We start from the raw sequence: 21763 nt of genomic DNA on the forward strand, positions 1-21763 counted from the left end.
GCCTGAGATCCCTCAGCAGCCCCAGATAAAACAGTGTCAATGTCTTTGTGGACTCCTTCCCTTCCTCAGCACCTCTGATTTGTACTAGTGATGCTCAATGCCTGATACCAAACCTACTATTTAACATGGAATATCTCAGAGCAGAAACAGCGTTTCCCATCATATTTTGTAAAAAACAGGGATCCCACTGCCACACATAACAACTAAAGGAAGTGCTGCCTACAATGGTGTTTAATAAATAAGCGGAATTAGGGGTAGTTCAAACATGACTATACAGCAACAAACTTGGTAACTTGGCAGCTGGCTGGTGGGTGGGTCAATCACCCTCCCCCAGCCTTTGCAATGCTTTAGATTTAAAATTAATTCCCTTTTGCTGAAGGACAAAAGAATTCATTAGACAATGACTAGATGAGGGCCTTTTCAGCTTGAATGATTTTTCCAACAGCAAAGGGAGAATGGTATAATGACTTCTAGTACAGATGTTACACAAATGACTTTAAAATTTTTGTAAACTTAAAGGGAAAATCAAGTAAACAGAAAATTTAGGTAAGCTATGGGCTGCAGTATTTTGTGTGTCTGTGGAGTTATCTTTAGATGGAGAGGACATTCAGATAGAACACTAGAGTACTTTATATTATGACATTGGTAACTATGAGAGAAACTGCCTATTTTACTGACTTGGACTTAGTTAAGACTTTCCCTGGTTGGCATATTTGTTAAAACAACTTAAAGAGATTAAGTGAATGAGACAAAGCAGTGGAAAAGGAATAAGGACATGGATGTTCTTTCTGACCTTGAAACTCTGATGTTTTGTTCATGCTGACAGGGGATTTAGCTCTTGGACTTATCTAAAAGAAAGAGGACAAAAATCAGCACAAATGCAGAACACTTGCCACACACTGTAAACCAGATATTTTCACCCTTTTTTTTCTTCACTGTTATGCTGCAATATATTTACCCTCCTTTAAACAACAGGACCCCAAATTCAGAAGATATTTAGCTATTTAAATGCCATGGCAGTCATCGAGGGTTGGCTACTTGACTGCTTTGGAAAGTCTGGCCTAAATGCCTTGCAATTTCCAGATTCTGCCAAGGGAACAAAGAGACAAAAGGTGAATTGGGTGCCTTGGGACTGGTTTCAGGCAGCTGTTAATACAACAGGCATCATTTTGGAGGGCGCAATGTGAAAAATGCAGCTCTGTTGCCATAAGTAATAACGACAGTCAGAGCTCAGAAAGGTTATGAAGGGCAGGGACAATTCAGACGCAGATAAAAGGAAAGGGAACCTCAAAACCCCAAATGTTAGATTTTATATTTTTTTACAATTCATGAATGTAGCATCAGGTAATAGCTCTGTGAATGCAGCTAGTCAGGGAAATCACGAACCTAACCCATGCTGCCCCTTCCTCTTAAGGGAGAGGAAATTGCCATAATTTAATTCTAAATTAGACAGTTAATTTTGCTCTAGATTGTGTCCATTTCTTTCTATTTTTCCTTCCAGCTGATGTGAGCTTTTTCACCAATGCTTCTTTTTTCTCCTTCAGTGTGTGTTGGACCTTGGGCATTATGTAATTTTTTTTCCCACTAATGTTAAGGCAGCAAAGAATCAATTTATTGACAATGCTCCAAGAACGTGAATGAACAGCAGAAGCAAGATGAAAACACAAAATGGGCAGAAGGGACAGAAAATGGCCTATGAAGCCTGATTATATCTGCTCCTCAAGATGCAAATCACCACAGGGCAAAACCTGACAGCTCACTATCATACACGAAACAATTCTTATCTTTACACCACAGCCCTTTCAGAGGCCTGACCACAACATGTGTTATGTCCCTTAGTTCTATCAGTATCAACATATCAGTCCAGCCTCACATTCAGACACACCTGGATTCCCTTTAGATTCAGTCTTCTCTTGAGACGAGCTTGATCAGGCAAGAAGAACTTGTTGTCTTCTGGAGAGTCTTCAGAAGTGGAGGAGTCATCGGCTTCCTGACCGTTGGCTTTTGGGCTGGAATTCCCGAAGGTCTGGGAGATAATGGTAATGGGTAGATTCCGTGGCAAACTCTAAAGATCACAAGGAAACACTTTACTTCTGAGACCAGCTTGGTACAACTCATGACCTTTCTTTAGAGTAATCTGGTTGAGCACGTTGTGACTCCAGTGCCTCAGAAGCTCACGCAGAACATGGCACCAGACCCAAATCAGTGATTTAGATTATTTGTGGGGATTCCTGTTCACTGGAGCATATTCCTCAGAAGTATTTGTAGTTTCTATCCCAGTGCAGAAAACAATTGGTTTGTTGCATTTCATTCCCTTCCATTTAAAAATCAGGCTGCGAAATTCCAGCCTTTGGGAAACCATGTCCATGACAGACAAGCTGAACCACACTACACAGAAGAACTCCCAGCATTCACATTTAGTAGGAGGAGATTATTTTTTTCAGTTAATTCACGGAGAGAATTAAAAAAGCTCCCTCTCCCTTCCACACCAAAATGTTTGTAAAAGCAAGCCTTAACCAAAGAAATCACATCTGTGTTCCTCAGCCCTACCTGGTCGAGGAAGTTGTTGTCCTTGGAGAGCCGCCGGAGTTTGCACTCCAGGTTGACAATACACGCTTCCTTCCGAACCACCTCGATCCGGAGCTCGTCATTCCTCTCCTCCAGCTCTCGGATCTGCTTCCTGTATTTATCCTTCTCGATCAGACAGTGTGAGTACTGCGTCTGAGCCTCGTCGCGTGAGCGGAACGCCTGCGGTGGGGAGGAGAAACCTCTTCGGCACCTGGGCACCAGACACTTCTCCTGCTGGGTTTGTTTGTGAGGTGTTTGGAACAGGGACTTCAGAACTGGCACCCAGTCACCAATTAACACAGCAGTAAGGAGCTGGATGTGCCACAGCAGAACCATTAAAAATTATGATGATGAGGGTGGTTCATTTACAGCTCCCTCTTGGCTGGTGGGAAAATGCTCCAGAGTGCAAATGGGGTGACTTAACACTGACATAAAGCCTTGCAGTGGCTGTTGTTAAGACCTTGGTCCTGCCTGCCAGATGCTACACAGTGGAAACAACCCAATATTATCCTATGCTTAATTACTGTAATGCAAATTCCAACAAGTAATTCTTTTAACTGCTTATTTTATAACAGTATTTTGGGCCCAATTACCCACAATTCCCCAAAGTGACACAGAACAGATGAAGCTGTTGCTACTGATTTCCCCCACTTTAACTGTTAGATACCTGGTCTCGCTCCTTTTCCACCTCTTCCAGCTGTATCATCACAGTGTTCATACGGTGCTTGTACATCTCACAGTCTTTTCCTAGTGTTGAGCACTTCAACTCCAAATCCTCTTTCTCCTCAAGATACTGGAAATGACACACTGTTAACCACCACTGCTCTCAGAGGCCTTTTGGGCACCACCCTGAGATATTCCATCTCTCTCCCCTTCCACTTCTCACCTTGTCTCTCAAGTCCTCCACATGACGAATCTCCTCCTGGAGATTAAAGATCTTGTTGACCAACTCGTGACGATCTTCCAGTGCCTCCTTACGGTCGTGTTCCAGAATATCCAGAATTGCTTTGTCTGAATCCGGCAAACTCCGCTTGTCAGCCTGAGGAAAGACATTGTCATGAACCAGGCCAGGGAAACAGAAGATACCATTGCAAGGAGAGAAGTAACAGAGACAGTAACAAGCAGGAGGAATAGAAAATGAACAAGGTATTGCAGTGGGAAAGCAGGAGAAGAGATAGACATCTGTTCATATTTTAAAACAGTGTCAGAAAAGATAAATAAAGGCTGTCTTACTGTCAGAATAGTCTGATGAAGGAATTGTTTTAGTGGTCTATTGTACTGGCTGTAATTTGATCCATATTGGATGTAGTGACAATTCTTCTCTCCAAGCCCTGCATTCAAAACTTTTTTCTATTAATCAGCCCTCACTGAGCACAAAAATCACCCTTTGCCAAAGAGCAGAGCCTAAGAAAACATTCAGGGGAATTTTTAAAGCATGCACAGCCTTTGCAGGGCTGTGCTCAGAGAATATTAAACATGACTGGAGTGGTTTGTACCATTGTTTCATTTTCTGTACTGTCCAGCAATGTTATTTCTTTCAGATTTAAAATTAACAAGATTGCCAGAACATGTTCCAACACAAAGTGCCATCCAAAATTTACCATAAAAGGAAGATGAAAAAAACATAAAATTGCCAGCATGGAATATGCATATTTATTTTTGAAATACCTAGATTAAAGTCGAGATCTTAGGGACACTTTGGTTATCCAATATTTCTAAGCATACCTAAGCATTTCTAAAACAAACTGCTTAGAGTTTGTCTATACTTTTGCTTTGGAGTATGTCAATCCTATTTTCAGATATTTCATGATTATTTCTCTGTTCCTTTAAGTGCTATAAGACCATTTCAATTAATATAAGAGATTCCACATGGACCAGAACTCCCAGAACTTTCTACACTACACCCTTTTTCAACCTTTGAATTGGATTTGTGTTAGAACTAGGAATCATTAGGCACTGCTAGAGGCTACAGCCCCTTCTGAAAGACATTCTATTGATAATTTTTTGAGTGTCATTTTAAAATGCCACAAGCCTTTTCCAACAAAGTGCTAAGTACTCTCACAGGTACCCTAATATTTGGCTAAGCTTTTCACAGAGGAGTTCTAAATTTGCTGCATCACATTTTTCCCTGTGCAAGTTACAGCAGAGTTCTACAGGGCACCCTGGTACCCGCTGACCACCCAAGCACAGAGACCTTTATTACCTTCTGCTCCATTAAGACTGTTTGGCACAGATATGACAATAACCTAAAATGGGGTACACAGAGCCACTGGCAGAAATTTCTGGGCTGCATTTAGCACAGTTCTGTAGTGACAGGCTGGTACAAAGAACCACAGCAGGGCAAACCACAGAGCTGAATGCTCAGCAATTAAACAGCTGCACTCTGCACCTTGAAGGAGCCAATGTCTCCTGTACACCTTGATTTATTAGATGACAATTTCTTTTTTGGAGCACTCCTCCTCCTGCATGTGCTTGTGCAAAGAGCACCACAGACAGCTGGGAGCTGTACAACCAACCTTCTGTTTATCCAAACTCTGCACTTATGCTTGTTGTAGCTTTGCAAGTGGAGGTTTCACCCAGCACTTCCTGCACTATAACAGGAGTGTGTGCGAGTTTAAGGTGAGGAGCAGTAGCAGAGACCATGCCACTGCCTCCTGTCCATAGGTACCAGTTTCCCTGTTAGACACTCATCTCCCTGTCTCTTACTGAAAACACACAGGAGCTGTCACCACTCTCCCAGACTCCTCCAGACATTTAGATCCTAAAGGGCAGCCTCCAAGGCAGGTTGTGAGGAGATGTGGGGGTGCCTGGACACAAAGACTGGTTGTAACCTGCTGAATCCATCCTCAGGGTAAGCAGGAGGGGCAAGCTGAAGCATCAGGAATTTTAAATGTAGCAACCTCCTTTTATACCTGAATGATGGACTGTAATTCCTGGATTTTGGTCTTCATCATCTCATTTTCCCGTTCCAGCTCCAGAACCTGTTCCTTTTTGGGCCGGTTTTCAATGTCATTTTTCAGCTTCAAAGACTGGTTCCTCTCCAGCTTGCACTCCTCCTCCACCTTGTTCAAGCGATGCTTCAGCTGGTCAATCTGGAGCAGCGAAAAGGAGAAACAGGAAAGGAAAGAAAAAGATTGCTCTGATAACACTCACTTCCAGGTGAAAACATACTGTCATAGGTGGAAAAGATATCTTAAACTGTGAATGCTAACAAGGAGCAGACAATTGGGTGTATGTGAATGTGTGTTGAACTCTCAAAGCACAAACCTGTTACTTCCCAGCTACAGCTGGTATGGCCTGGTTGTGAATTTTTAGAACACCTGGACTGAAAAAAAAAATGTGGCACATTCTCAATCCTCCAATGAATAAAGAATAAAGAGATATGAAACAGAACTAACACTTAAGGGGCTGACCACACACTGCGCTTTTTGCACAGGAAAAACAAGAGCTTTGAGTTCTGGATAGGAAAGAAAGGTTCCCAAAAAATAAAAAGTAGTGTCTGATGTAAAATGTTTGATATCATGGGTTCAAAGTTAAAATGCAGCATCCACTATGGGTAGTTGTTTGCTCCATCTCATCTGTCACACACACACACAGGCATGAATTCTATGGCACTTCAAGCACTTCTCTGTATTTCCTAAATTACCTCAACCTGTTCCAATGCTCTATGTGAGACTTCTCTATGTGAGACTTTTTGAATAGATCTCCAGCAGCTGTAGTGCAAAACTGGACAACTGATAACAGTAATACCAAGATATTACTGAGCCTCAAAAGTTAAAATTATGTTTTTAGCAAACAATTATGTCTTTTAAAATTTTATTTTTACTTCTGTTCTGCTCATCCATTGCAAGTATGTAAATTATCTGCTATTAATACACATCACTGCAGTTGGCATTTCTGTACAGTCATGCCTCTAATCATCTGGGTGAGCACAGAAAATGAGAGCTCTGCACCTTTCTGCTGTCAGAGAAGGTCTTGTTTTGTCAGATGCCACTGGCACCCTCCATTGCTGCTCCTGACTGAAGCCCCCCAAGAGCATTTCTCTCACCTCTAGCTGGAGGTCTCGGCTCCTTATCACGGCCATGCTCTTCTCGTCACTCAGCTGGGCGTATCTCATGGCCAGGTTGTAGTTCTCATCCTTCACCTTCACCAGCTCGTCGTTGTAGTTGTTCCTCTCCTCCTTCATCTTGTTGTACCTCTCCTGGAAGGTCAGCAGCTCTATCTTGTTCAGTTTGAGCTGCTTCCGCTCGTCCTCCAGCTGCCGAGACTTGGCCAGGAGTTCGCAGCGCTGCACGTCCTTTGTCTTCACTTGCTGCTGGAGCTTAATGATCTCATTCATTAGGAAATGGGTAAGGCCTTCGTGTCCCTCCTCCACTGAAAATGTTTGAACAGCTTGTCAACATCCAGTAAAGCATCTTATTTAAGTTATTTTATTAATAAGGTAATAAGTAGGATCGGCAGAACTGAGAAACAAATGGTCCAGAGTATGCACAGAGGGGCAGAATTTGTACAAATTCATACATGTTTGTATATCTAACTGGGAACAGTACAAATATTCCACAGCACACTGCTATCAGAATCACAATATAGGCACATGCAGCTTGTCTGGATAGAAGATGAAGCCTTTACATTTGTCCTGTTTCGACTGAGCCTGTGGAAACAGCACAAGTATTGTAAAATGAATCTATACAAGTACAATTAATGTGAATGCCTCAAACGTGCTGCACATGTGTAGATCATCAGTGTGATTTAGTCCACAGTTCCAGTGTTACTTCCTCTCGGGATTTCTGGTAATGCCTCTCATTCAATTTGAAGCTCTTCAGCTGCATTCAGATAGCTGAGATATCCCTTCTCTTTATATATTACCTGTTGCTATCATGTTTTGCTTTGAAGGGGACTGAAAAACTGCAGAATGCTACAACAAGATTAGCTTTTATTTCCATTTCCTGCCTGAAAAAAAACAAACTCAGTTTCCAAAATAGTCCTTACTTCAACAGGCTCCTCCGTGATTGATTCTACTCACCAACAATAGTGGAAAATCTCCGTGTAGGTTCTTTCCCTGTTACCAGTTTGTAGAGCTCAGGGTAGTAGAACTCCAGGCTCTCTAAGAAAACCACGTAGCCCCTTTGGCCCTTGGTGTGGAGGATGTCCAGCAGTCGGCCTAAGGACAGACAGAGAGGTGACACATCAGCACCATCAGCAAGCACCATATCCCTGAAGTCAACTCTGCTTAAGGTTCATCTCTGCCACAACAACGGGCTGAGCACAATCTGGCTGATTAACTGAGTTCAGCTGAACTCATAAAGCAATGGCTCCAATTCCTTATGTTTGTGGTGATGGTTATTCTGAAGGAGTGCTGGCAAACTGGTCTCTGGAACAGAGATTTCAAAAGACTCATTATTCAGCAGAGCCTTTACAGGCAGGGATGGCAGGTCCTTCACTGACAAATCACGAGGTACAGCAAGACAGCTGGAGAGCTACTCCTGGAATGGCACTGGCTGCTGCTCTGTATTAACTGAAATATTTACCAAGGCTTTGATGGGAACATGAACCCCAAGAGCTCCAGTCTGCACAGCACTGCAAAGAGTCTTTGTTATCAAAATAGCAGCAGCAGAATCCCTCCCTACATTAAATCTTCCACAAACGAGATACAGGGTTTCCATTTGATAATCTGTAACTGGATAGAGGCTCCCTCCAGGCTTAGCAAAGCAATGCCGTTCACAAAGGGATGCAGATGCAGCCATTCACCAAATAATTACCTGCTCTGTTAATTTTGGAGGGCAGCATAAGTGAGTTGAGCACCTCATCCTCGTCCTGCTCGTCGATGACCTTGCACTGCCGCAGGTAGGGGGTCAGCTTGGCGGGGTTGATGTACCGGCTGAGCATGTGCCGGTTGCATTCCACGTTCTCCCACAAAGCCTCCTCCTCATCTTTCAGTGTCTCCAGGCAGTCGTCCATCTCTGGCTCTCCTCCTTAACAAGGGAAACAGTTGGCAAATGAACACCAAACAGGACAGCTTCAACCCCAGCACTTTTTTTGTGCTTCCATGTCCTATAGGATGAGCTTGGAACCATTCCTGACTAACACTGAAACTGTTTGAAGCGAAGTGCAGCCTGTCCACAGCTCGTCTGGGGAGTGGCAATTCACAGAAATGCTGTCTCCAGTCTATCAACTATTGCTCCTCGCTCTCCAGTGATGGATCTGCACTCAGCCAACTCCACAAAGGTCTCTACAAGTCAGAGAATCCCTCTGCTCAATGGGAGCAGTGGCAAAGGGCACCGTGCAAGGCAGGAAGGGAACAAACCTGCAGAGCTCTGAGCAAAGACAAATACTTGCTGCAAGCAAGGAAGGTTTTCACCCTCCCCTCCTTTGCTCCTCCCAGCTATACCCATGTGAACCTGCATATATGTAATGAGCCAACACCTGTAAATGGCTGCACACAAGGAGAGTTAATTCATGAGCAGACAGCTCTGCAGCCAGGCTGGGATGGTCTGAGGGGTGTGAGTGCAAGCACCTGTGAGCTCAGACCTTGCCTTTCCCCCGTGAGTGGGTAGGTATGAGTGTTGCATCACTGCAGGCTGAAAATGTTCTTGACTCATGCAAATGTTGTCACATGATTTCTGAGTGCTTGATAAGCAATTTCCTGCCAACTCCTAATTTGCACCCACCTCATTAGAGAAGGTTATGAGGCAGGCAACACTGAGGCAAGAGAACTTGTATTGAAGTTAAAACTAAAGAAACTTTGCAAGAAAAAAAAAAGGCAAAAAACTTTCCTTCTTTATTCTGTAATAAATGTTAACCTTTAAACAAATCCTATTTTTGCATTCTAACTTTCGCAGGGTCTTGTGATCCAGGTGGCACATGGAACACAAGCTTCTATTTCAAGTTATCTTACCCCATCAGAGACTGTGGTGAAACAAGAACGTGCAGTTCTTGGGTCATAGGAGACGAGAGCTGTGCTTTATGAGGCTTTGCTGGTAATCAGTAACTAAAGACCTCAAAAGCAACATGTTTTTCTCAGCTTCCAGCTTCAGGAACTGCACAGCAGCCTGTGTTACACTGAGCATCCCTGGGCAAAACCAGCTTGTAAACTGCAAAGCCAAGGGCTCATTTTGAAAACTAAAGCCAAAAGTGCTAATCTGCTAAATAATGTGTTTGTCAGTGTCCTTGCGTGATGAAATATAGAACATTCCTACCAAAACAAAAAACCAAACCATGCTCTCTGCTTGATGCTTTTAAAAGCTTTCCCAATTTGTCAAAAATCATAGTCTGGGTTTCAAAATCCCTGTGAGAAAAGTTTAAGTTTAGATGGGTTCTCCATAGTATGGACAGCTTAGAGGAGAATTGCCAGGGGCTCTGCTCTTCTCCTGTACTCCAGCAGCTTTCCCAGGGTTCTTTTCATTTTGGGAACCACTTATTCTGCATTTGCTCTGTAGATTCATTACTCCAGTGACTGCTATTAAATGTTCTGGGAGAGACAATGGTCCTCATAGGGTGAAGAAGACCAGGGCTGCTCAGTGGGATCCAGAATCATGGGGGCATGGCTGTAGCTGTGGGAAAAACCTCCCTGATCTTATGAACTCCACACAAGCTGCATGAAATTCTCACTGAAAGCCACAGTATTTATGCAGGGTAAAGATGACACTGCAGGAACAATCAAAAGAAAGGTAAAACAACAGGAAAAAAAGCTTTCTAAAGCTGGTAGCAGTGGGAGGAATGCTGGAGGTGAAAGAGCCTCATCTGAAATCCACACACATTCTCATGAACCTCACTCTCCACCACTTATTCTGGAAGTAACTGTATTTCACTTCAAAGGTGAATTTAACAAACACCACATAATTGGAGAAGGTGAACTTTTGGGAGTAGAAGGCAGTGAAGCAGAAGGTCACACAGTACCTCAGTCATCTCACAGCCACAGCCACCTTCTGCAGCTAAAAAAAGGAGTGTGGCAGGCCCTTTAATTCTGGAGTGCAGCAGGGAGCTCACAGATGGACCTCAGAGTGCAAAGGAAGCACTTGCCTGAATTCCATAAAATGCAAGATATCCTGTAATCTGCTGCACTGAACCAGGAATTATTGCACACTGTCAGCAGTTCCCTCAGGACATTAGTAAGGGATTTCTCCATTAAATGATTCCAAGAAGAGTTCACTCATCAGCGTAATTCTCAACATGAACACGCTTTTTTTTTTTACCTGACATTAAAAATACCTTTATCAAATAGTCCCTCGTGTATGGGCATAATACATCCATACTGTTATTTTGGGGACATAATGTTTAATGGGAAAGTAATAAGTATATTGCATGAGTGGCTAAGAATTCTAAAAGGAGATTTCTGGTAGCAAACTCCTGTTAAACACAGTCTATTATCAGGAGCAAGCCCTGAGAAATGACATTTAGTGGAGTGGTCCTTCACTGCCCTGCAGGAATATCAGAATCTTCCTTTTACTTTCTTCTCTGGAATTCCACCTTGGAAATGCCAGAAGGACAGCTGAGCTCTGTCCTAACTCCCTGTCATCCCCTGCTGTTCATCCCCTGCCAGGGAGGTGTAAGAGGGATCACTCCTCTCTCTCCTAGAGCTTCAGGCATTGCCTTTGTTGTGTTTCTTTGGCCAGGCTGGTGCACAACCCCCACATAACTCCACTGTCCTGTGGAGCCACTCCAGAGAAAATAGCCATGGACAGCTGATATTAGTGCAGCACCCCTCTTAAGGAGCAAATAGTTATTTGATTTAGTATTTAATATAATATTGAATAGGAAACAAAATGTTTGCTGTTGGTGAGAATTTTGGTGTGCTGGTCAAAACCCCACATGTAACAACTAAAACTCAGTGGGAAACCAATAAAAGTTTTGTATTACTGGCTTTAATTTCAGAAGTTTTTCAGCAGCACATGCATTTTCTAGGCATTTAAAGGCCCTTATTCCCTTATTCTGTCCTTTGTTCATATGATGATATTGCAGAAAACTTTTTTTCACTTATAAAATTAAAAATGAGAGATTTAATTTTTTTTTTTCAAATGTGTAATCACTTATTTAACCTGATTTTTATCATCATTACCTACTTTCTGATTCCAACACCTCTTGAGCTGTAACCTAACACATTCAGGAGTTGTGATATGTCATAGAAATACTATGGCATCCATTACAAATCACAGGTGTGAAGTCACAGACTTGGACTGACTTCAACAGGCATTAACCAAAAAGAAATCAGAATCACCACAGCAGTTAAAAAATTGTTCTCCTGCTGCTCCTTTTGGTAGTTAGTACACAAAATTGCTTTTAACTGCAGGAGAGCTTAATCCAGTAATAATCTCAGCTAGTTCCATCTATTTCAAAGGTCTCTGTAGACACAGACAAAAGAGAGAATCCCTTTTTACATTAAAAGGAACACTCTGCTTCCTTGTCTCCTTTTCTCTCCCAGGGACTATCCCTCTCCTGTTACACACAAATGAATTGTTCTATGTGTTTGCTATTTTTTTCTGTTATATTTTTCAGCAGAACAAATCACCTTGCAGTTGAAGCTGCTCCCTGTTCTCACTCAGACTCCACACTCTCATATGTCAGTGACACTCTCCACTGATCAAGGGAATAAAGCCTGCAGGCTTCAGACCCAGGGGTTCTATAAAGTCCTCATCATCAGGTCACATCTAAAGCTTCTTTTTTTATTTTTTTTTTTTTTTTTTTGTGTCTCGTTTCATGATGGTGCAGAAATTAACCCTTCAGCCGTTTAATTATTTGCATCCCCGTGCTCTGAATTCCTGTCAGCCTGTCAATACTGAGGAATCCCCGTGTAGCAGACTGCAGATGCTACATTTTTTGAACAGAAGAGAGATAGAAGTAACCAAAACCAACTCTCTTAACTGGTTCAGAGAGCTCTGGAGGCATATTCATCTGGTTTCAGAGGACAGAAGGAAAATTCCCTTTATTTGCAGCTCAGGTTTCTGATTTCCTGATATCTCCTTTGTGGAATATGAAAAAAAAAGGGGGTTGTCCTCCTGCTGAGAAGCAGGAGGAAGTTTATTTTGGAACAGGTAATCAATTGGAGTGTTTTGGACTTGTGTGTTTTTCACAGATGTTCACGGACTGGCAGAATTTAAAAAGAAACCACAGCACACAAAATGTTTTGCAAATTATACATTAATAAGAACAGAAGTTTATGGTAAATATGTGTATATAAACCAGGACAGAATGACATATAAATCATCACACTTTAAATCAAAAATAAAGATGCAAATAGCACTCTAAACCTGTGTATATAATTATCCTCAACATTTTGGGGGTGTTGTATCACATCCTCTCCCCCTGCACATCTCTAGATTCCGTGGGGCAATGCCCTTTCTCCCTCAAGTTTGTACAGCACCTCACATGACAAAGTATAACAATTGGGCGATTTTCTCAAAAGCTGCTTGTGTGGATATGTGCAGATTTGCAGCATCAGAGAACCACAAAACCACAAAGGGATTTAGAGCTATTTTTACTTGTAGAGGAAAGTCACAGTTTAAAGTGTGATAAGGAAATTATATTCCTTTGCTTCAGGACAGGAGAGCTCTGTGTGCCCTACAGGCTTTCCGAAACGCTGAATACCAGCAGTTTCCAATTATTTTAGTGGCACTGCTGGATGTTCTGTGGTACTGAAAACCACTTTTAAAAGGCTTAAACGTTGATAAAAAAGACTAAATTTGCTTACCTATACTTGTAATTTTTTTCAATGCAGGTGTCTACACCTGGGCTCCCAAAGGAGAGGAGGCAGTGCCTTCATCTGCCTTTAGGAATTTGCACTTCATATTCATTCTTTCTACCTCAGTGTCCCAACCTGAAAACAGGGCTGGTAATAGGTATGTTTATGACAAGGTAGGACTTGCAAATTAGTGATTGCGAAGCACATGGAACCACCAAGATGGGAAGGCCCTAGAAAAACATTTATTATTAGTGAAGTTTTATTAGTTTATACTTTGCAGGCCCCAGAATACTTTCTGAAGCCACAGCACTGCTGGATGAGCTGGGCTGTATTTCTGTTTTGGGTCACAGTGTATATGGAAAGAACCATTCCATGTATCTCAGAACCTCTTTTTTATAGAAAATATTCAACCAGCTTACTTATTTCAACAAAATACATAAAAGAAAAAATATAGAATAAGAGATACCAAAGTAATAGAAGAGCAGGAAGCTTTAAACATGAAATAGGATTATTTTTGCACAAAAGTATCCTATTCAATTCCATTGAGTCAATCTTCCTGTTACACACAGCCTACAAAAGAAACCCCAAACACCAGCAGAGCTGCAAGGCTTCAGTGAGGTGAAGCCAGATGAGAGCCACAGTAATGAACAGTACTCCCATTTTTTGAACAGAAGAGAGATAGAAGTAACCAAAACCAACTCTCTTAACTGGTTCAGAGAGCTCTGGAGGCATATTCATCTGGCTTCAGAGGACAGAAGGAAAATTCCCTTTATTTTCATAACTATAAGCTCAACAACCAAGTGAGAGAAAAAGAAATGAAGAATTCTATCATGTTACTCTCATTCAGTATCTCTGCTCTCTGATGAAAAAAAGGAAGCAATGGAACAAATCAGAGATTTGTGTCTAGTCAACTATTCCTGTCCTAACAGAAGGGGGTCAGAAGAATTAATACTCTAGGAACTCTCTTTAATTTTCTCTTTCTTTGTCTTTATTTACTTTCCTAGGAACAGATCCATATAAAACTCCATCTCAGAAAAAAAAGGAAAGGGTAACACATACATAAAGCAGGGATCAGATATTAGTATTGTTAGTCAGGACACCCAACAGTTTGCTCAGTATCACCTAAACCAGAAAACACTGTGTGCAACAAAGACAGACAAGTTCTCAATATTGCAGGCTAATACTGCCTAAGAGCTGAACAATCCTGGCACTGAATTCCACACTGACTACATTGAGCTTTTGCCTGTTCTGAAATTGCAAATTAAATTCTTTACAATACCTATCACTTTCTGCAGGAAAAAACTATTTACACATCAATAATGTTGTTCTTCCCAATGAAATATCGTTGAAAAGACCCTAATCAGTGCAGTAAAACTTATTAGGACTCTGTAATGATTTCTATTCATAAAAGACTGAGATCTGTGCTTTCCCATTTTGCACTCCACCTGCTGAGAGTGTCTAGTCTACATCTTCCTCAAGTCTGGCAGCTTCAGAGCCTCAGAGTTCCTATCATCTGATCTGGGAGGAAGGAAATGACTCATTTTGCCTCAATGGTGAACCCACAGCAGGTTGTGCTGCCTCCAACATGCAGCACTCAATCAGGTGTGGTTGTAGAGCACTTATTATCAACAATAAACAAAGAGGATGGAAAAATACTCCTCTACAAATATGGTTAAATGATGTTTTGACAACTGTCACTTTTCTGTGTGTCACTATTTCCTGCATACAGTGAAGCTGTTTTACCTCCAGCAATAACACCCTGTCTAAGCACTACTGATAGAGGAGCAATTTTGGGGGGTGGATCCATCTCACCAGTTTGAATTAGGCAGATGTTTTAATTTAGAAACCTAGTTCCTCTCTAGTGAATGCCAAATGCTCTGTTCAAAACTTCCTTCCATCATTTTATACTCCCACCTTGGAATGCCCTCTGAAGGTTGGTTTCAAGCCACTCCTGGTCACTTGGGTTCCTCCAGGGCCCATGGAGAGAGATTTGTCCCTTCTGATGTCAACACCTGCACTGGTGATTAAATGGAAATTACTTTGTTTTCACATATTGTTTGAGAATCTGACTCCCAGGTTTCAGAAACTGCCAGTGATACCATTTCAATGATAATACATGTAAAATTAAATGAGAAATGAGAGAGGTGAGCAATGAGAGATGGAGAAAAAAAGTGAAGAGGGGAGAGAAATACAAGATTGGAGGATGAAAAATGGTGAGGTCAAGGGGAAAGGAAATATAAAAAGGGAGCAGGAAAAGAAAAAGAAAGTTAGAAAGAGGGGGACTCAGAATGAAAGTGAGGAACACAAGTGAGACAGAGATGGGAACAGGAAAGGCTTAGTATAAAGGCAAAAGCAAGGAACGTGGGGTGTAAAGCAAATAAAGGAATAAGTAGGGAAGGACCTACCACACATTAGAAATCAGTGTTACTTCTGAGCATGCAAATCAAGATAATGGAAAAATAATTAAAAAAAATAATTTACCGCAGGACTTCAGTGCATCTGTTTTAAAGGATTTGCAAAGCAGCAGTGGAGGGTGAGCACCTGACATTTAACAAATGCTGTAATCTGCACATGCTCCATCCTGCTCTGCATGATGATGAGGAGGGCAACAGAAATTGCTGTGCTGACAGTGGACAAATATGTTTATAGAGCTGGCCCTCTGTTCTGGAGCATCAGCTACTGACACAAGCACTTCCTTCCAACTAATGTTTGCTAAAAGCCAAGATCTGAGGAAGAAGCTGCCATCCTCAGGCTGCAGAGGGCTCATGACAGTGCTGGCCCAATAAACGCCTCAGGAGTCACTACCAGGTCCCAGGTTCATTTTTCCTTGAGACTGACTCAGTCTGTTTTTACAACTGATAATGAGATTCTCACCAGCTCAGGAGGAGGAGGAAGAGGCACAGCTGGGGGCAAGCACAGAGTCCTGGGTGCTTAGGAGGAACCCTGAATTAAAAATTCAAGTTGCCCAAAGGTGCAAGTGGCTTTGATGACCTCAGGTCCTGGTAAAATGTGAGCTTGCATTACAAACCCCAGCACATTCTGTGGTACAGAGAGCCAGTGTTGGGAGGGATTTCCATGGACTGAGCTATATAAGAACCTGGTGAGGATAAAGGTTCATTATTTGATATGTACCCTTGCACAGCCAGCCTGATTCTTATTGGTGTTATTAACACTTCACTTCTATTAATACAAGTAACATAAAACAGGAACAGAGAAAGGAGTGTAGCTCTGCCAAACAAACTCCTACTTAGTCCGTTTCTTAAAAAAGCTGCCACTTTCTGCAAACTCTTCTATTACACAAGTTAAAAAAAAATAACAAAAAATCCTCAGAGAAGAACATATTCCACACAGTCAGATAATGACTCTTTGTAGGTGATATTCTTGTCTCCAAACAGTTAAAGGATAATGCAGAACATGTTCCAGGAGAGGACTCCACTCTGGTTTAACAATCTCCAAATTCAGAAACAACTGACAGTAAATGTGTAGGCCATTCTTAAAACAGAAAAGGTCACACTCCAGTCTTGAATACTGCCAGATAATCTCACTGTGATTCACCATGGCCCAAGAAAGTTTGAAAATAATATTTCATATAGCAAGCTTTATAACATGGCAGGAAAATAAGATAGAACCCTACATGAAGAATCATAGAATCTCCTGAGTTGGAATGGACCCACGAGGATCATCGTGTCCAACTGCTGGCCCTGCACAGGACAACCCAAAGATCACACCATGAGCCTGAGATCATTGTCCAAATGCTTCTTGAAATCTGTCAGGCTGTGACCACTTCCCTTGGGAGCCTGTTCCAGTGCCCAACCACCCTCTGGTGAAGAACCTTTTCCTAATAACCAGGTAAGCCTCCCCTGTCAGTGCTTCATGCTGTTAAAGAATCCTACAGTTAGTCAAAATACACGAAATATAAAGAAAGAACAAATAAGAAGCCAACTCTCATAACCTTCATATTAAGATCAACCTTAACAAACTACTCCAAACACATGAAAAACAACCCACATGCAAACTGTTCACTGACTTGTAAGAGCACTGATTGTAATGAGAATATGCTTCAGTTAAATATTTTAAATGCACTGTGCAAAGGTATAATTTTATGTAAAAGCACAGCTTCATGTACAGACAACAGATACGTCCACATTATTTCTTTTTGTGACCTGTTGGTAACTATTACTTTAAAACAGACTCTAATTTCAAAGAACAGGCTGCTCTCTTGCACATGCAGCTCCACTGAAGCTTGAACAACAACAAACATACCAATATAACAAATACCTGTAGCCTTTCCACCTCAAAGTCACTGGAAGCAGTAAACTTCACTCCTAGTCACAGTCTGCCATAGTCCTTGACGTTCTGCTCATTGACCAGATCCTTGTGGTTTGCTTAAAGCTTCATGAACATCTCAGCCAGCTGTGCTCAACACACACAGAGGACAAGTGGAAGCAGTTTGACAAGAAAAAGTCTACAAGAGATCACAGCAGCCTGGCCTAGGAAGGGCAAACCCTCTCCAGGAATCAGAAGGAGCTCTGGAAATTAGAATTTTCCTTTCACATGGAGATGGTTGTACTTGTTTTATGAATAGGTTGTTCCCACCTATGCTTGCTGGTCACCTCGTCTTCCCCTTGCTCTGTGTCCTCTCTCTTTCTGCACCAGTGTTGTGGGACTGTGTCACGTAGCCCCGGAAACACAACACCCACCATCCCCTCTCTCAAGCCTCCTGTCTATAAATAGCAGACAGAAAGGTTCTGGGGGCTGCCTTACTTCCCTTTTCTTCTGAACAGAGGGTGTGGGTAACTTTCAAACACGACACCCCCACAGAGGAAAGTCTTAGAGGAAGTGCTGTCCCAGCCACAGAGAGCTGTGTGCTCTGCATGGAGCAGGAAGGGCCTCAGGAGCTCCTCAAACAGGTCCCTTTTTCCTACAGGTAACACAGCTGGGTTTTCTCAGCCATTCCATGTCACCAAAAAACCTCACCATAAGGCTGCAATTAAGAGCAGAAAAGCAATCCCTGGAAAAGAGAGAGACAATTCCCTCTCCATCCTGCAGGAAGGCTCCTGTAAGTCACCTCTGCAGCAATTTAAAGCAAAAATCGTCTGTTTTCACATTGTCTCTACATTATTTCTGCAGTGGTAATGTCTCCATGACCTTCTCTTGCTGTCTTGGGGAAGAGATAATACCAAATACTTGTCAATTGTATATTTTCTACCTTCAAAGCATTGCAAGGAGGAATTAAGCATCTTCTGTTGCTCTCTCCATAACTAAGCCCTTTGCTCTGGTGATAGAGAATAAAATATTGTAAAGCTTTCATGTGGAAAATTTATCCCAGAAGAATTAACTAACCATGGGAAGAGACTAAACTCTGGTCTCATCAGGAAACTCTGACCGGTTCAGTTCATGGTTAATGTGTATTTTTTTGTAAAGACCAAAGAAGTGAAGTACTAAAATAGCAATAAATCTGACTATCTGTCTTCACCTGGTGTGGTTCTTGAGCACGAGTCAACATAAGAAGTATGAGAACTGTAGTGAATTCTCTGCTGACTGTGGAAATAAATATTTGTGGAAATAACAATTGTGAAGTGGTGCCAGAATTACATTCCATCTGTGACCATCCCAGTCTTTAGGCATGGGCAGCTGCTGTTTAAACAGCATCTACAAGCAATATTACACAGGCAAGATTTTCAGGATTATTTGCACCCAAACCCTGATCTTAAGGAGGTGTTTGATGTTATGAAGGGTGGTAACCAACTCAAAGTCAGAGGAAGTTGTGTTTTATTCTCCAAATTTATGCCTTGAAGCACAACAATTCCTGAGCACAAGCTGACAACAAAATCATCTGCAGAATGTGCAGAAAAGCCTTTGTTTTAAAAGCAGTGTTGCTTTTGTGTCTGCAGTGAGGTTACACACAAGATGAGCACCAGCAAATGGCTCCCACGCAGGAGGATTGATTTCCCCTATTTCTCATTCCCACTCAAGGGCACAGCTCATAATTAGGGTCAGGTTTTCAAAGAGTGCAGGTGGTATTTAGGCATCAAAATAAATGGCCAGATTTTTGTAAGATTTGCCTCAGAGTGTGGGCTAAGATAGTGCTATGAATCACAGAGCTGCTGAGCGTTAAACACTTCTTAAAATCAGGTCTTTTGTACACACCTAAATTGAAGCTGAGCCCTTTCAAAAATCTTCTCACAACTGGAACATCCTTCAAATTCTAAGTATTGGAAAAATGGGCCTTTAAAGCTTTGTGAGGTGCTAATTTTTACATGAATAGGGAACTGCTCTATATAGTGCCTATAAATCTGGCTGGCAGCAGTATTTAGGTGGCTCTGATTCTCTGGTGCTGTATAAACTCTCCAGCAGTACACATTCCACAGGGAAGGGGGCAGATGCTGTGTGTCAGCGCTTACCTGTGTTAAGTCTAACCCTTCTGAAGCTGTGAAATAAATATTTTGCCAGCTAACAGGTGATGGCAAACACTGCTGATGCATCAACCTCTTTTCAGCATATTGTCTACAGCCACAGCTGAGATTTTAAGAATTAAATGACATTTTAAGCTTTGAACCCTCTGAGACATAATAAAAGAAGGGTTCTTTCTACATGACTAACAGTATTTATTTCTAGGAGGAACCAAAGCTTATTTATTTTTCTTATGCTCAAAAGCTAATACAGTGTAGAAACTGTATGAGGTTTTAGATTAGACTCTCCTTTCATCATTAGTTGCTTTATTTATCTTTTTTTTTTCCCCAAAGCCGGTGAGTTCAGCCTTGCAGAATCCATGCTGCTGACTCAGCTAACTGAGCCAAAACTCATAAAAATCTATTTAAAAAAAGGTCCAATGATTTTATTTTCTAATCGTAAATATGAAATTTAATTAGCATCTCGTTGCTAACGAAGTCACCGTGGAAGACAAGACTGAGGAATTAGGCCTGGGAACGGAACACAAAGCATGAAACAAAACAAGTGTTATGCAGGAGCCAGTTTAACTCCTGCTCTCCTTCACCCACGTTTCAGGTATTTTAAGAATGATGTGCTGTGTTCACAGGTTTCCTTCTCTGATAGCAAGGCCCTTCTGTCCTCTGTGGCAGTAATTACTCCAGCATCATGTGAAATACAAAATAACAATAGATAAGGTTCACTCTGGATTAGAAAAAGAAGCAAGGCAGAGCAAGTTGGATCTGAATTCAAAATCCTGTTTTGTCATAAGCTACTCAGGTCAGCAAGTGTTTCCAATCCTGTAAAAGCAATAGACTCATCAACTGAGAAGAGAACTCTCATTATTCTCCAGGGTACTGCAAACATCAGGAAGATTAAAGGAATTTTTTTAAGGGAAGCATATGGAGAATTTTAAAAGCCTCTTCAAATAGGAATGTGTCCAGGCTTTTCATTGTTAGCACTCCTAGAAGCCACGTCCTGGCTGACATCAGCACCGAGGGTGGCATTGCTGGGTTCTGGCACTGTGAGGTATCTCTGCCATCTTCTCTCTGCAGTTCTCGAGAGGTCAGGAGCTCTTGCTCTGACTTTGCCCACCCACGTCTGTGTGAGGGGGTCACACGAGGACATTGCCCTGCACAGCAGCACAGTTACCTGGGCTGAAGGCAGGGACAGGTGTCCCACTGCTGCTGCTCCACGAGGAGCCTGGGAGAGGGAGCACCTCACAGAGACCATCCCAGGAGACAGGACTCGTGGGGACGAGAGCAAGGACCGTGGGAGAGCTCTGCAAGGGCTGCTGAGCTGCAGTAACCACAAAAGTGTACTTTCTCCTTAGACTCACACTGAAATTGTTCACAGCAAGTCAGTGTGGGAGGAAGTGTTTACAGGACCTGTCCTGAGAGCCACTAATTACTAATAATTCCCAGATTGCTAGAAGAGCTTGAGGAGTAACTCTGTGAGTGGGCATTGCCCCTTGGCTGCTCTCAATTCTCTGGGGTAAAAAGGGCTTTATTAGTGCTGGTCCTGGTTACTTAAATACATCAGGACAATTTTATATTGCTGTTACATGGTCATTCACTTGCAGTAGCAAACAGCCACAACCCAGAGATGTCATTGCCAAGACTGACTTGGGGAACACTGGATATTTTATCAGCAATGTTGGTGATGAGGTGATTGGTAGAGCTGAGGTGAGCTGAGCAAGGACAAACAGCTTTCTTCAAACATCACAGCCCCTGGTATCTTCAGTGGAGCGGTGACGTCAGTCTCTGTAAATCAGACTTATCCCAGTCCAAATTCCTGAAATAACTCTTTGTTTCTTTTTAATATTTATGATGTCACTCACCCCAGCAAGGAAAAAAAAGAGGAACTTAAGCTTTCTCACTCCATAGTTTGAGAATCTGAAATAAATAATTCTAGTAAAGCATATTTTAAAAGAATAAGGCAAGTTTAAAGCAATAACCATATGCTACTTTTAGATTTTTATGTGCAAGCTTTTGGCACTTAGCCAAAAATGTTGCTGTTCCTTTTCAGGACGGAATGGTCCAGCTGGTGGCTTAGAACCCACATCCAACCATCAGAAGGCGTTCATTCCAC

General features: G+C 42.0%; 1 protein-coding gene across 6 annotated transcripts in view; it reads right to left on the minus strand.

Moving 5' to 3' along the window:
* CARD11 (caspase recruitment domain family member 11) overlaps positions 1-21763 on the minus strand; it is a 44803-nt gene that overhangs the window by 15386 nt on the left and 7654 nt on the right. For 3 of the 6 annotated variants that reach the window (XM_032704411.1, XM_032704412.1, XM_032704410.1), the window contains exons 2-10: positions 8328-8540; positions 7592-7729; positions 6617-6942; positions 5481-5660; positions 3455-3607; positions 3236-3361; positions 2551-2748; positions 1886-2065; positions 794-848 (exon numbers count right to left, since the gene is read on the minus strand). In XM_032704411.1, the coding sequence (XP_032560302.1) occupies positions 794-848; positions 1886-2065; positions 2551-2748; positions 3236-3361; positions 3455-3607; positions 5481-5660; positions 6617-6942; positions 7592-7729; positions 8328-8540 (1569 nt within the window). Of the gene's footprint in view, positions 1-793; positions 849-1885; positions 2066-2550; positions 2749-3235; positions 3362-3454; positions 3608-5480; positions 5661-6616; positions 6943-7591; positions 7730-8327; positions 8541-8991; positions 9045-17521; positions 17622-21763 lie in introns of those variants that run through there. The other 3 variants (XM_032704413.1, XM_032704414.1, XM_032704415.1) reach the window with 3 other exon arrangements.

This window comes from Chiroxiphia lanceolata, chromosome 16, assembly GCF_009829145.1.
Source record: "Chiroxiphia lanceolata isolate bChiLan1 chromosome 16, bChiLan1.pri, whole genome shotgun sequence".
NCBI classification, from domain to species: domain Eukaryota; kingdom Metazoa; phylum Chordata; class Aves; order Passeriformes; family Pipridae; genus Chiroxiphia; species Chiroxiphia lanceolata.